The sequence below is a fragment of the Syngnathoides biaculeatus genome, chromosome 10 (assembly GCF_019802595.1).
Source record: "Syngnathoides biaculeatus isolate LvHL_M chromosome 10, ASM1980259v1, whole genome shotgun sequence".
NCBI lineage: Eukaryota > Metazoa > Chordata > Actinopteri > Syngnathiformes > Syngnathidae > Syngnathoides > Syngnathoides biaculeatus.
Genome location: NC_084649.1, coordinates 13,439,014 through 13,455,623, shown reverse-complemented (window position 1 = coordinate 13,455,623; position 16,610 = coordinate 13,439,014). Strand labels below are relative to the sequence as shown.

Sequence of the window (16,610 nt, the reverse complement as noted above, 5' to 3'; positions counted from 1 at the left end):
CAAAAGAGTAGATAAAAAAGAAGGTCTGTGCTGGCATGTCATGACCATGTAATAGAAGCTGTAGAAGACGAAACACTAGTGCCAGATGGAGTTGTCAACATTGTACATTTTAGTGAAAGACAATACTCAAGCCTCAAACATTTTTGGTTTGATAGACAAAAAAAAAAAAAAGACAAAAATGTAATTATTGGGTTGCAATTCCGATATCTTCATTTTCATGACACAACAGCTTTAATGAGGTAGACTATGACAAGTCAAAATAGAGAAACGTTGCTCCTAATCTGGCATATGAAAGGACATGAAATAAATATTTCCATGTACAATGTCTTCAAAATGAGGTAGAAAAGGTTACAGAGAATGCACAAGATACTACAACAACAACAAAAAAGATAACACTGAAATCAATTTTGGGTCGAACAAATCTCACCGAATGAAAAGAACAGCTTGTGTAGTATATTGCTTTTGTGACACCGAAGAGCATTCACTTCCTGTAGCTAAGCGCATAAATACTTTTTTATAAGACTGTATCACTTTTTTGATCTCCCGTGTACATTTGAAACTGAGGCCATGCATCACAATTTGAACGGTACCTGCAATACTTGCTTAATGCTGCAAAAAGGCTTTCAGATATAATTTCGCCACACTGAATCTTGCACGTTTTGTGCCCTCTTTGAAAACTACTTTTCCACCAAAGTCCTACAATCCAGGAGGGTCGTGCCATTAAATTTGATGTAGCTCAATGATAAAATGGCACTAAGCAATATTGTCACAAACTTCCTCCCTTGTGGGGGAAATTTTATCAATCAGTTGCTGTAAAAAAACTAATAAAAAGAACAGAAAACAAACAGACATTAAAACAGTAAAAAAAAAACATATCCATGGAGAACATATATTGAAGTCCGTTTGTTTTTTTGCTTTTTTTTACTTATTATATGCGGTTTGTCCAAAAAACCATTCCCCTTGTTGCAAACTACATAAACTAACACTTAACATCATTTATGTCTTCACCAAAATCTAAATAGGAATCTATCTATACATGAAGAAAATATGTTTCATATATCTAAAAATGTCATTGATGTACATTATGGCATGTATTGTTGTTTCTTATAAGAAAAAAAAACAAAATGAAATTACATTCAACATTTCAGGCCCTGGTACAAATATCCATTTTTATTCCCACAGCAACAAAGCATTGTGTGTGTGTGTGTGTGTGTGTGTGCATGCGTGTGCGTGTGTGTGCATTTTTACCATTATTGTCAAAGGCCTTGTAAATTCCCTGAAGAGCTCAGAGTACGCTTTGCTTTTCGACAGCTCCAGTTTTGCTCCAAAGGGCTCCCGACAAGCACTCCAAAGGTAATAATATACATTCTTATCCATCATCATGCTGAGGTAACAATATTTTTCCTGAGTATTCAATCACATGACGATAAATCTTCCTTCCAAGAGGCAAAAATAAAGACAATGAATATCAGTAAAGTAAATCCGAGCGGGCCCGTTTTGCACTTGTTTACATGGCAGGTGCAGAAGACCGCAGCCACTCAATTACATTAAGTTCAGCAGTATGTTGCATGATTGTTGCTCATATTTAAGACAAAATGTTGACTGGATTCTCATAGAAGTTTCAGAAGAAGCCTCTTTGAACATCTGCATGTAAACAACGTGGCCCAAAGTCGCATACGTGAAGTACACTGCCCAAAACACGTGAAAATGCGCAGGAACGAGATCCTGGAGTAAAACAATTTAAAGGCCAGCTTTACATAAGCAGCATGATTTGTATAAACAGGAAAACAGTAGCACTGAACAGGTTGAACATAAGAGGCAGGAAGCAAAAGAGGGCGGGGGCGCCTATCAGGACATTCATTCCCTCAAGCCTCTGAATCAGCTACTGCATGATTGTGCTGAAGTAGTACGGCAATCTCACCCTTTGAATTATTGCTCTTCTTACTTTTTGGTCAGAAAATTTCTTTGTCGGCTCGTAGAACATTGCAGTCATGGGCCTATTAAAACTCATGGCCGCATATAATAATTATGCCAACTACCCCCCCCCCCCAAAAAAAGCAACATTCCCACGGTGCTGCCACAGTAGCAGAAAGGAATAAATAGATCCTGAGAGAAGCATACATTTCAACTTTCGTTATCAACGTAGAGAATTCCTTACCCTAACATCGCATGAATAAAATGCCCTTGTGTATCTTTGGGAAAACATGGCGAATGAAAAAGATGAGGTATCGTAAACCTTAATCTTGTGCCCTCTTGTGGTCGCAGGTGATATTCAAACGCATCTGCTGATACTTGCAACGTTCATCACCGACTGTTTTTGGGTTAAAACCCCCCGGTTCCAAACACAAGGGAATCTTCTTAAAAGCCGCGGGGGTCGTCAGTGGCCCCCGGCGGGGTCCTCGGCTCGGGTGTGCGACGCCGGTATCTTCATGGGCATCCTCTGATGAGGAAAGCTGTGCTCCCCAGCCGCGTTCTCCACCGCTAGGCTAGACGGGGGGCTGTAATCTCCTGCCCCGCGATAAGAGGGTGACATGAGGGGCTTCCCCGGTTTGTAGGGTTGCGGGTCTGAACCGGAACCGCTTACGTCATAGCCGTTGCCGTGCCCGTTGCCTTTGCTGAGGCCGTTTCCGTATTTTCTGTAGCGTGACCCCTCCACCTCGGCTCCCTCTTGTCCGGCATCTTCTCCCATCTCAAAGGCCTTGCGTTTCAGTGGTGCTCCAGACTCGGTGCCTGCCCCGAGACTGTGTGAAGGGTAGCTGTAACTGCCCCCCACCATAGTGGGCCTGGGCGCCAGAGGAGTAGGGGCGCTAATCCCTGGTGGTAAGTAGGAGGCACTGGGGTGGCTGTAACTGGAAGAGAGGTTGTTTTGGGGGTAGCATCCTGGGGGGTAGTTGTAGACTGGAGTGCTGGCGCTGTAGCTGGGCACGAGAGTGGGTCCGGCCTGCAAAGAGTGAAGAGGGGTAGGGGGAAGTGCTGTGGCTGGCTGAGGGCAGTATCCTGAGGACAGATAGGTGCTGTTGTAGGCAGGGGGGTAGTCCTGGGATGACGGGGCACTGCAGGAGCCGCCAGAACTGTAGCTCCCGTCGGTGGCCAAGTTACTGCTGACGACAGTCACACTTCCTGTGGTGGGGATGCCCACGGATCCAGAGCCCACCTTGCTGCCCGTTAGCGCTTCAAGTCCGGGGTAGCATTCGATGCCCTGGCTGAGAGCCCAGGGTTCCGATTCAGTTTTCAGAAAAGCTCCGGGCTCTGGGTAGGCCGCTGGAGCAGGACGCTCGTAGGGCAGCTCCAGTCCCGAGTACTTCTCCGCGTAGCGCTTGAGAAGCGAAGAAGCTGTAAGGGCCGATATGTCATCACTGGCCCACGGGTAACCTGTGTGAGTGTAATTTCGCCGAGCGGAAGAGGGGTAGGGCTCATTTTTGTGGGCAGACGGGGGAGAAGTGGTGGAGGTGACGTCTAGGTGCTGCTCAGGCCACTGAGATATAGGGGCGGTGTGCTCCGGAGACCAGTGCATCTTCAATAGACCTGGAGAGAACACTACAGTCAGTATCATTTACACTACACACACTCACCTGACTTCAGCGCTGGGTGGGGGGAGGTGTTTAATTCCCACTCAGTGATGGTGTGACTGCGTGTTTCTACAGTATGTGTGCCCTGTGATTTATTGGTGACTGGTCTAAGGTGGATCCCCAAAGTGGGCAAGGAGAGACTCTAAACCAAATGGGGAAAAGGGTTATTAAAAAAATGGATGGATGCCTTTATTCTTAGTAGACAATGGCAAGTTTTGCAATTCAGATAAGATCAACTAACTATGATTTCCGACCATCTATCACAATGGAACCCACAGACAGAGGTAAGCTAGGTTATCTTAGCAATTTAATAAACCAATGGTCTGGTCTGGGCGCCACCCTGCTGCAGCTGGAAAGTGTTGGCCTCACAGTTCTAAGGACTGGGTTTCGAATCCTGGCCCTGCCTGTGTGGAGTTTGCATGTTATGCATGGGTTCTCTCCGGCCACTCCGGTTTCCTCCCACATCCCAAAAACATGCATTCATTGGAAACTCTAAATTTCCATTAGGTGTAATTGTGAGTGCGACTCTTGTCTATTTGCCCCGCGATTGGCTGGCAGCCAGATCGGGGTGTCCCCGGCCTCCTCCCCGATGATGGCTCAGATTGGCTCCAGCACTCCCGCGACCCTCGTGAGGATAAGCAGCGAAGGAAATGGATGGATATCCGGTCTAAAAGGTATTAAATTAAATTAAAATGAAATTAAATTTCACGTCCGTTATGGATTTGATTGAGAAGAAAATAAAGTCATAGACAACACCGAAACTGGAAACTGTACCAAGAACAAAAAATTGTGATAGTGCTAGCATTAATATGGATAGCCTCCATAGACACCCTCTTGAGTGGGTTTACATGTTGTTGCGCTACAGCAGTGTATCCACCATATTTAATGTGGCAGAGCCGCTTTTAAACTAATGCAAGGTGATGAAATGACAATTTCAAAGCGGCAACCCACAGTACACTTGGTCCTTTGTCCGAATTGCACATGGACACACACGCACACACACAAGCACGCTAATATACTTCCTAAACAGATTGGCACCAAAATCTCAATTTTTATCAATTAATGTTGACTTCTATATAGTGTATATGCCAACCTTTATTATCACAACAATGTAACTCAGGCCAATATTGGTAGCAGTTAACATTTGTGCAAATGTGAGGGCGGGGGGGACAATGTCTTCTTTTGTCTATGACATAAGAACGTCATAAATTAATCCAAAGAGAAGATTGGAATACAATTTTGGGAACGTGACAAAATCTCAGGCACTGTATAAAGCTTGTATGAACACATTAAAAAATAATTCCAGGTTACATTGAGATGTAACGTGTTCTGCGCAGCCCTGAAAATTTTAGCCGGGCACCATAAATCCAACGCATCCTAGAAGGAATCACTTGTCCAGATTAAAATATGGATACTTTGCTTTCAAGAAGATTAGAACGCAAAGAGTCACTCTGGTTAGCTGAGCATCATGTCAGCGCTTAGCCTGTGCTCTTCCACACCATCCCATTGAGGCAGGGGGGGACGACTATCCTAATCTTTATGAGAAGCCGCCAACATTGCCCCCAGCCTGGTCTCCACGGCGATAAGCCTCCATTGGCTGCAACTCTGTTCTCTGCCTTTGCCTCTCTCACATTGGGGCCATTGTTGTCGCTCGGCGAGTCTTCTAGTCAACAAAGCCACCCCCACCAAGCGTATGATCTAATTCGGTCCAAACCTCAGGGGTGTGCTGGACAGGGGGCTGAACGTGGGCGGGGTCGTTTGTAGCGGGGAAACAGAGTCATGCCGCATGCTGACTGTAGCACTTAATTCACTAGTCTAAAAAAATGTGTTCATGTGCGGTTAAAGTCCACACGCACAAGCAGATGGACCTGCTGGGGGGGTGTCTTGACTGGTTTCCTCAGCCTTCGTCTACCTGACTAGCATTAGGCTGACATTCCACGCATTGCAGACTATTTTAATCTGTGCTGAGTCGGGGCATAGGCCGGAGGGGCCTGTGCACAACAACGCGCGACACTGCCAGAAAGTTTCCTCTTCCAGAAGTGATTCTCTGTCTCATGACTGTCTCAGAACAAAAACTGAAGCAAATCTATCAAAATGGTATTCAAACTAACAGTTGTAATGATGCACAAACGATTTGTATTTTGAAGTAATGCTTTACAGTGCAAGGAGATCTATGTTAACTTAGTTAACAATGAAACTAAATATACACATGAAAGCAAACATATTATAATGCTAGAGCATTATTGTATGTAGTTTGTGTGCATATAAATAGATGTTTTACTTCCACTTTGCTGCGGTTGCCATTAATGGTCAAATAATGAAGTCATAGACTCGTGACCAATTTTGTAATTATCCCTATCGTTTTTTAATCTCTGCCAAAGAGGTTCTGTTTATGTTAATATTCCAATGAATAATTATTTACAGATGGAAATATAAACACTACATGTGAATAGTTTGTGCGGCGATGAAGGTGTGCAATTAGGACAGTTTGGCCTTGGAGGAAGTCTGCAGTCTTCTACTTCATTGCCTTTTTAAAGAAATTAAACTGCACTTTAGAACGTTTACATCCCATCATTAACGAACACACACACTTGCTCCTTCCACTTTGACGCTGCCTACATGCAGATTAGAGCCGGTTGTGTCACATGTCCACCAGGACCACCAGATGGGCCTCTAAACGGTCCACATGTTGATCCCTAAATTAAATGATCCTTCAGCCCAATAATCCTGCTCATCCAATCCAGGGATGGCAGCGCTCTCGGCCATCAGAAGCTCCGCCCAGGATGGGAGAAATCCCTGCACTCTAGGGAATTCTTGATCATGGCGCTAACTTATACCCAGGCAGCATAAACAGCCACGGGGTCACAAAATCCCCCCTCCCCCACTGACAAACCCAAGTATAAGGCAAAACAACTTTTCCCCCTTCTTCAGTCCAAAACTCATTCATATGGATGGAGGCGCATCTCCAGTGTTTTCTTGCATTTCTATTAACGTGAATTGATCGAGTCAACATTAGCACTTGACTTTGCTGAGGGAAGTCCACAGCAAAGCCTTTTGGGCCTCAGTCACGTGTCTTTTTGCGTCCCATAGCGACAACCCGATTTACACACGGCCGTCATCTTTATTCATTCCGCATAAATTAGTAGAAATGACAGTGAAGAAGGAACAATTTGGAGGCCCCGTAGCTCAGTGGTTAGAGCACTGGTTTGGTAAACCAGGGGTTGTGGGTTCGTATCCCACCGGGGCCTACACTCCCTGAGAAGGGTTGCGTCAGGAAGGGCATCCGGCGTAAAAATTGTGCCAAACATATAATCATCTGAGATGACACCCTGTGGCGACCCCGAAAGGGACAAGCTGAAAGAAACCATCACAGTGAAGAAGGAGCAAAAGTATGCTAGGGAGCAATATGCAGTCTCTTAGCTAGCATCACCAGTATGTCTCCCTAAGCAAGGGAAAAAAAAATGTAAATTTGAGCCATTTTCAAAAACTTAGCCAAACGCTAGATTCATCTATCCAACCAGTGGCGGGCCAACACAAATTTCAACTTTCATCAGATCTTCAACAGATGGCTCAGAACTAATTAAAAGACATATTCCATCGCAGTAATCTATTGCGTCCTGGAATCCTTGTCACAATTCTACATAATGGAATGTAAAAACCGGGAGTGGATCACAGAGCTCCGACGCCGGGAGATGGAGTTGGAGTGTGTGCCGATTGGGAAAGCAGACTAATGAAGGATTAGAGGATGCAGGCTTTATCTCAGTCGTGTCACAATCCGACGCTCACTGAGACAAATTGAAGACACGGCCGGCACCGCTGGAGCGCTTGCAATCTCCTGTCGAGTAATCGCTGGGAATGGCGAAAGCTCAATTGAAATATTAATCCGGGTGCTGCATAATACAACACATATGCTGATTGATAGAAGGGATTACTACATCAACAGCGTTAAATGACCCGTGAACACTGATTTGAACACTTCAACGTTCAACCCCTGACAATTATTTTTCTCATCATTTGTTATACATTTATTGTTGTCATAATATTATACTGTTGTGTATGTTTATTGTATTAGCAGCTCTGTAATGGTCATATGTAATTATCATTAGTTACTACACACACAAATACTTGTGATTTAAAGTTTTTTTTTAATTTTGAAAATTAATCACAACATAGTTTGACAATTATAAAAAAAACTATTTTTTCCAAAGATCTGGGTCATTTCTAACATAATCTAGACCACACATGTCAAACTCAAGGCCCGGGGGCCAAATCCGGCCCGCCATATGTTTTTACGTGGCCCGCGAAGGCAAATCATGTCAACTTCCAGGATTTTTGTTAGAATTTCAAATTGCCATGTCATAAATTACAACTTTGAGATATTACAAGCAATTTTGTGTTACCAAACATGAACAGTCGTCCAAAAACCCATTTACCTTGATTTCTGATTCCAAAACTAGCTCATACATTTCGTGTGTTAATATAATGAGGCGATTTCACAATGACAATGGCCCTCTGAGGGAAACCGCAACTACAATGTGGCCCGCAGCAAAAATGTGTTTGACACCCCTGATCTAAACCATTCCCATCTAATGTATGTACTTTTAGAACTTTGGGATGTGTCTGTTAATTGAAAATGAATACGTCACACATATTTCTTCATCATTTTAAGATAATTGATAAACATGCCGCCAGATATAAATTTACTTGAAATCAAAATGTAATCAGGGTACAAATCATGTTGTGCTCCATTTAGTCACTCAAAAACAACCCCCCCCCCAAAAAAAACCACATCCCTAAAATGGTGCATGATGACATTTAACGGCTAAAGAATTTTTACTTACTATGGAAAGAAATTCTACAAAGTTAATACCTTTTTTGACAATCCAAACCTTGATGATTAATGTCAACACAGTAATTCTGGCAGCAGTAGTTTCCCACTCAACTCCGCAAATTTGTGACCCGTTAAAAGTGGTAATGTGTGCTGGGCCTTTCAGACATCTGTGTTGAAGGGAGGGTATGCGTGCGTGGTGGCGGGCCGGCGGGGGTTAGCCCAGGAATTAGGAGGGATGAGTGAGGGAGCCCCGGCCCTAATCTAGCAACCGGTGTTGGCTTGGAACTTGTGGAGAGCCCTCCATTCTTGGCCACGCTTGGCTTAGCAGCAGACAAAGATGAGAACTAAGCCGGCTTGGTACTGTGACAGCTTTCCTTAATCAGTGTGATCATCGTACAGTCATACTGCCAGTTTGGTGCACATCACACATCTATGGGCGCACGGATGACGCCCATTAATGCGAAATACCCTCTCACTGTTCCGCGACGTTTAATTCAATTGTGGACTGCGGTCATTTCCAGTTTTTGGATTTAGGGCCTACAAGCGCATGTGTGATTGTTTTCTGGGAATGTAATACAATAAGTTTTTCTAAGGCTCGGGAGAGGTATGTTTCTGCTATACCTACAGTATATGAAAGTCTAAGAGGAGGTCACAATGTATAAACAAACAGCCATCGACACTCTCACCTATTGACACTTTAGAGTCTTCAATGAACCTAACAGGCATGTTTTGGAATGTGGGAGGAAGCCGGAGTACCCACAGATAACCCAAACAAGCGCGGAGAGAAAATGAAAACTCCACACAAGTGGCCCGGAGCTACGATTTAAACCCCCAATCTCAGAACTATAAGGTAGATGTACTAACCACTCATCACCATGCCGCTAAATCATATTTGCCATAATCATTTAATGGATTACTGTGGGTTACATGTTTTTCTGTCCATAACCTAAAACACAAAGGCCTTCATTTCGGTGACAGGCGGGGGCCATAAATCTATGCGGAGGTGGGTTGGACTGGGTTTTCATAGCTTCACAGACACCCTCAGTGAGGGTCTCGATACGTGCCCTGTGATTGACTGGCGACCAGTTCAAGGTGTAGTCGACCAATCGCTCGAAGTTACCTGGGATAGGCTCTCCCGTGACCCTTGTGAGGATAAGCATCTTGGAAAATGGATGGACACGTGAGCGGGGGTATGGAAAAGACGGCTGTCTGCACTGGAGTGGGATTGGACAGAGCCGACTTCATACGTCACCAATCAAAGCAGCTCCCGTCATTCCCTTTAAAAGTGACATAATGACGGCCTCGCATGGAAACAAATCGATGTAGAACAGCATGCAGAGATCTGTGGTTTACTGGAGCATTGTCATTGCTCACGGCCCATATGGCAACCAACGATGTGAGCGGCTTATTAAATACAGAATGAGGCGGTGATAACAGCTAGCAAATTAAAAATGTCCAGGGACCTAATATCTGTCCTAATTCAGGGCATCCCTGATTGGTCATGTGCCCCATAGCTGTATGGCAGCCAATGGGATGAATTGAAAAATATATTACTGATGATCATGACAATGGGTCCAATTAATCAATTTCTAATTTCCTCCTCACTTTTCAGCAGAGTTCACGTATCTGTCTGCCTATGTCCTAAACTAATTCACTAAAATCGCATTAGACCAGTTTCCTGGACTGAATGTGCAGGATTTCGAAGTGGTCCCACTGGGTATAAGTTTAGACCAAACTTCTGCCACCAAATTGTGGCACGTGTCCAAAGACACCCCCTTGATGCACCAGTCTGCCCAGCTCATCGCAGACTGGTCTTCCAAATTGGCAAACATACTCCGTGAGCTGTGTGCATTTGCACAAAAATCAAGATGTGCCAGTTTTGCTGCAGATGCACCAACTACGAAAATACAATACTAATTTCTGTTGTTAATACATGTCGTCGATCAGATCAACACATTATAGTTTTGAAAAACTAGATACTAACTACTACTTAACTGATACTTTAAGTCACTTCTCATGTGTTTTCATCTTAGATTCCCTTTGACAACTCTCACAATGACTTAAAATTGTCCAAATTGCATTGGCATCTGTATCATCCTCTTATTTTGAAACAAATGCCTTATAAATTGTACCAAGATTGTACAGATAAGCTGTTTGGTTGGTTTTCTCAAATAACTGGATACAAGCACAGTAAAATACTTTATCTATGGGTGACTGCCCCTGAGTACAGGTCAAACTGATGTGTGTTAATCTGGATTCATTTCCAATATATTACACAATTTATAAAGTCATCACCAAAATAATCATTCTTACATAGGTTTGTTCTCTCAGTCACTGTGTAATAGCATGGACCAAAGACTGAAAAGTGTCATCATACGTTGATTTAAATACTAATGTGATTTGAGTTAGTTTAGTAGTATGCTTTACATGACAGAAAACGACAGAACATGTTAAAAAAGGAGAAGCGGCAGAAAGAGTTTGCATGAAGATAAAGATGGCAGAATGGCACTTACGCTATGAGATTTATTTTTTTTTTGTCTTTTTTTTTTTTTTAAATTCCTGTGCAGGATTTCTGACCAGTGAACATTCCAAGTTGTACCACCATTTCATTCACGTTGCCAGGTATTAAAATACAGAAGATAAATCCTCCAATTAGTGTGATTACCCCTTTTGAGAGATGGATGGGTAGTGAAACAAGCATCAACATCAAATGTTTTTTTTTTTTTTTAAATCTATATCTGGTAATTAGATCCATCCACATAACAATTTCTCTCAAGTAGAAGCTAAGTTTTGCCAGTCATGGATGTTTGCAGGAGCTATGTGGACCTGTAGTCCACTGCATGGTCAGTTTGAGTAATTAGGGGCTAATTAGATGAAAGTAGATGTGGGGGAAGGGTCTGAGAGGGAGTGGGATTTGGGGGTTGTGAAGCATCAGAAGTGGCTGTGGAAGGGGAAAAAACACACACACCCGCCGGGAGTTCTTGTTGCTTGTTCTCCACTCCCAATAAACAAAAGTCTTCCATTTCCAACGGGACGGACATTTGCACAGCACGTCTCAAGTGGAGCGGGCGGGCCTTTTCGGTGCGGTCGTGTTCGGCAGGCAAACACACACAAGAGAAGACTCTTGGTCATCTTTCAGATGAGTCAGGCTGCTGGAATGCCAGGAATCTAACCTGCCATCTATTTACACAGCACATATCCTCTCTGTGTCCATGCGCTGCACAAGTACTGTCCATTTCCACAGACCAACGGGGACTGTACTTGTACAAAGTGCTGATAAATGATCCCCTGCCCCACTTTGCTCATTACTGGGTCATTTGGTTTGGTTCAAGACTTCACACTACTGTGTTGAGCAATACAGAACACATCGAGGGAAGCATCGGGACATTAACGAAGAGAGCAATAGATTTGCAACCTTTGCAGCGTTATCTCCTTTTGCTTGTAGAGGGGGCTGGATTGTTATGTAAGCACTGAGCAGAGTCCAAAAAGGGGTGCCAAAGTAAATGAAGGAGCTCTGGAGAGAAGAAAAAAAAACCCTCCCTCCGCTTTCTTCTTTTGCTCCAAGCCCGCAATCCACTGTATTATGTCATAAATGGATTTCATACAACAAAAGCCTCAATCATTTGAAGGTTTGCACCAAAAACGGCTCCAAAAGAAGCTCACATGCAGCGATCAATATTACTTTCTATGACAATGATTTTCTATTTGAGCTTTATTTCCCTCCTTTCTGAAAGCAGCCTCCTTCCCTTGGCACTATTGTAAAAGACGACTGTGTCCGAGCTTGTGTGGTCAGTTTTCCCTTCCCCCATCCCTTCAGCTCTCTCTCTCACACAAACGCACGCACACACACACACACACACACACACACACACACACACACACACACATGTGGCAGAGGCCGGCCTGGCCCCCTTTTGCTTATTGTGTCCACTCATATATCAGGCTGCAGCTGACCAGTCCCTCCTCACGTCCTCTCCATCTGCCCTTCGCTGCGCTCTTTTTGCGCCTTTCATCGCCACAACTTTGCCTCGACACCTAATGAGGACCTGAGATGTGCTACAATTTGCTTAACAAGCTGCTTTAATTGTCATCGAAGCCTAATGTGTGTGTGTAGGCAGAGGGCACATTAACGCGTGCTTCTATACACAACTAATGAGAGGCTGTTGACACCAACTTAATAACAATCCGGCCTACATTCACACAATCGCTTCACCCTGGTAACGGGCTGCTAAAAAGAGCCGACAGTCACATCACTCCCTCGATGTCACATTGTGATCAAGACAACCCGTAATTAGAAAGGGTCCTCGGATTTGGACTCTTCAAAATTGCACCGTGGTGCAAACAAGAAATGCGAGCATGCAATTAAAGCAGCAGCGGCAGTTTAGAAAAAAAATGAGGAAAAAAAAAATGTAACAAGAAGATGTGAGTCTTTTTTGGAGGGAGGAATGTGACAGATGCACGCGAGCACTACTTGTGTCGAGCCTAAAAAAGTCCCTCCCTCCCTGAAATGCCCTTCTTTCGTCTTACATTTCTCACCTCTCCTTGGCATTACTCTATGAAAATGTGAAAATAAATTCCTGTTGCATTATTCCAATCAGGTTAGCAGTGTAATCCTGTTAAAGCAAACCTTAATCAATAGTCCAGTAAATCAATATACGCTTGTTCATCAGCCTGGATAGCAACCTCTTCTGATAATCACAAACATAAGGGATTATTGCACAGTGCTGTTTAAATGTGATATTCAGAGCTATTATATGATTTCAATGTAATTGGATTTTATATGAATAGAAAATATTTCCGATTTTATGTGTTCCTTAAGAAAAATCCTCTGAAATAATTGGGAATTGTTATATGTATGCCACCATTTTTTTTTTTTTTTTTTTTTACTATGAGAGAACAGGCATCTTATTGTTTCAGTGAGTGTCCAAACAAACTTCGTAATATTCACATGGAGGGGCTGAAAAAAGAGGAGAAGCTGCACACTTTCTGTGAAATTCCTCAATCCAAAGTCTGGAGACTCAGCTGTAAAATCCATTAGCATGTCTGTCCTGTCTACAGGACTTCCAGAAGAACCCGCTGTTTTCCAAAGATGATGGTGCTTAATTCGAAGTTCAATACACACAATGCTTTTTGGGAGGGCTAATTTTTTTTTTTAATGCTAACTTGGACAAGAGGCTTAGGAAGTTTCCATTTGGACACATTCATGCAAACTTACTGTAAGGGGTGACAGAACTGAGCATTCTGCAGCCCTGGCCCCAGGTAAGGAGGACAGGACCAGGTCCACGGGGCGCTAGTGAGAGCACCGCTGCATGCTGCAGGACCCCCCCGGGCTGCGGACGCGAGCTGGGCTAGTGAGCGGACCCCTGCACCTTTCCATGGTTCATCTCACACCTGGAGGTAGCTGGGACGCACCACCACCTGAGGGACACCCACAAGCCAATGTCAGAGGCATCAGACACGCGGAGACACTCGCTCGGCAATTTCTGTTCTTGCAAGTCACTGAAGGGAAGAACAGGATACTGTACAGGAACTGCTTTCCAAAAGTATTTGTAAAAATGTCCCTTGTAAAGTAACGTATGTGTAATATGTATAATATATTAGCATGCATGCGGTTTCGGCCAATAATTTGGGATATGTGAAATGAAGAGCGCTGCTGAATGCTCTAGAAGATGGGGAAGACTTGTAACCTCCGACCACAAAACCACAGGGTCAGTTGGCGAGCATGAGTTCCTAATCCTTTGAAAGACCAGCTGCACCGCAAAGCACACAACACCACCAAACTAGAGCAAAACACATTTACATGTCCAAGCCTTTCGGAAGAAATTAATAGAAAAAATGACATTACGGAGATTGTATTCAAAATGGTCACGCGCAATCATGTACAGTTCTGAATTCTTTTCCCTCCCCTGGATTGACCTGTGTAGGACAATTTAGTGAGAATGCCATGTAGAAATAATCAAGAGCATGTAAAGCAGAATCCTAAAACACATGGGACAGCTCATATCACAGGAGGGGTCGGGGGGGGGGGTATGTTGGGGGGGGGGTGCAAAACCCGAAAATTGAAAGTCTGACAAGACCTTTCAAGCTGAAAGTTAGCGAAAATGATTGCTTACCTGATCATGCCTGCATCTGCTTACCAAATATTTGAAAAGTAATCCACTACAATCCACAAAACAAGCAGGGGAGCCCAAGAGCGTGCGTAAAGTGTGAGTATGAATGTGTGTGCACTCCCTTCTGGGACCATATCTTTCTCTCCTCCACTCCCTCGATCGCCCTTCAGCCTCCCTCCCTCCCTCCCTCCCTCCCTGGCCTAGTGACAACAGAGCAACACATACATCCCCTCCCCCAACTGCACAAACCCTCCCCCTCTTTTGTTCAAACTATTTCAGCAGGAAAAAGAGAGAGAGAGGGGGAGAGAGAGAGAGAGAGAGAGAGAGAAAGTGACCAATCGCCATGTCAGAGAAGAGCCAGATTCCCCCTGCAGTGCATAAATATGTGCATGCATGCCTATGAATGTGTGTGTGTGTGTGCGTGCGTGCTAAGCTTTGAAACACTTTGATGAATGAGCACATATGACAGATACACACGACTGATAAATAGTGAATTTTCTCCTCGGCTGACCACATGAGAAGTTCAGTTATTGTCAATGACTTCTATCGATCAGTTGCATTGATCTTAGCATTGTTGGGTGGGTGGGGTCGCGACAACCATGTCAATATTACCTAATTCCTGATGTTTCCCTTCCCCCCCTACACGCATGCACGGGCAGGAGCGGATGACCTCAGCTTTGGCCTCAAACGTTGGACTGTGAGTGAATTTCCTCACCTGTGAGTCCCCCAGATCCATTCCCTTCATATGCGCAACACACATTGTTGTTGATCTCCATTTGTTCATGTCTTCCCCCCACTCTGGAGTCCTCTATTTTGCTTAGCGCCTCAAATGTGGAACCGCAGCTGTGGTTCTGCATTTAGAGTTATGGTGTAGGCGGGACGAGCCGGTCAACTCATGTTACTCCGCTGTAAACAGTCGCGGCTCAGCAGTACACACTCCACACACGACACGAGATCCTCCGCCAACAGGCACAGCCGTGCGCACACACGTTGGGGCCGCTGGAGGAAAAATTTGGGCCGGGCCACAGATGCAATCAGGAATTAAAAAAAAAAAAAATCCATCTTCTCAAATGTATTTCTTATTTTTTAACACAAAATAAGATGGACAAGGGGCTTGGTGTTAAAAAAAAAAAATTGTGTGCAAAACCACTAATAAAACTCTCCATGCCAATGCTGCTGTAAATTTTACATACTGAAAAATATTTCTCGACTTGTATCAAGCTAGTCAATGTCATGCGCACAGAGTACACTGTACACAACACTGTAAAAGTGTACAGTACAACTTGAGGGCCGCACTAACATTAAACTTACATGTTAAGGTGGGTGCCACAAAATTTTATCTCGTGGGCTGCAAATGGCCGCCAGTTTGAAACCCTAATTTAGCGTCTTCAACGAACCAAATGTGCAAAGCTGCAGCGGCAGGAGAAAACCCTCAGATATTCAAACTCAGCTCTGTGAGGCAGATGTGGTCGCCACTATTGTGCAGTGCCACTCAAGGGATTTATAGTCTATTTTGTTATTACTATTCAAACATGGTCATCTGATGAGAAGCAAAGTAAAGCCGTAATTTCATCCACACTTTACCCTGCTTACTCTATGCACAGTGAAGAAAAGAAGTATTTAAACACCCTGCTATATTGCAAGTTCTCCCACTTAGAAATCATGGAGGGGTCTGAGATTTTCATCGTAGGTGCATGTCCACTGTGAGAGAGATAATCTCAAAAGAAAAATCCAGAAATCACAACGTATGATTTTTTTTAACGATTTATTTGTGTGATACAGCTGCAAATAAGTATTTGAACACCTGAGAAAACTAATGTTAATATTTGTAACAGTAGCCTTTCTTTGCAATTATAGAGGTCAAACATTTCCTGTAGTTGTCCCACCAGGTTTGCACACACTGCAGGAGGGATTTTGCCCCACTCCTCCGCACAGATCTTCCCTAGATCAGACAGGTTTCTGGGCTATTGCTAAACTCCCTCCAAAGATTTTCTATTCGGTTTAGGTCTGGAGACTGGCTAGGCCACAACCTTGATATGCTTCTTACGGAGCCACTCCTTGGTTTTCCTGGCTGTGTGCTTCGAGTCATTGTCATGTTGA

General features: G+C 43.9%; 1 protein-coding gene and 1 non-coding gene across 3 annotated transcripts; one reads left to right on the top strand and one right to left on the bottom strand.

Moving 5' to 3' along the window:
- On the bottom strand, positions 1–15,448 carry si:dkey-195m11.8 (fidgetin). 2 transcript variants are annotated; one of them, XM_061833747.1, is made up of 3 exons: positions 15,226–15,448; positions 13,616–13,818; positions 1–3,525 (listed from the first exon to the last, which is right to left on the bottom strand). In XM_061833747.1, exons 2-3 carry the CDS (start codon positions 13,638–13,640, stop codon positions 2,378–2,380), a joined length of 1,173 nt encoding a protein of 390 aa, XP_061689731.1. In that variant the 5' UTR covers positions 13,641–13,818; positions 15,226–15,448; the 3' UTR covers positions 1–2,377. The 2 variants fall into 2 exon arrangements, with proteins under 2 accessions (XP_061689731.1, XP_061689733.1); XM_061833749.1 differs by lacking the exon at positions 15,226–15,448 and adding an exon at positions 14,514–14,625.
- Positions 6,745–6,817, top strand: trnat-ggu (transfer RNA threonine (anticodon GGU)). Its single transcript has one exon. It is a non-coding gene; the product is annotated as a tRNA-Thr (tRNA).
- Positions 15,449–16,610: the final 1,162 nt, after the last annotated feature.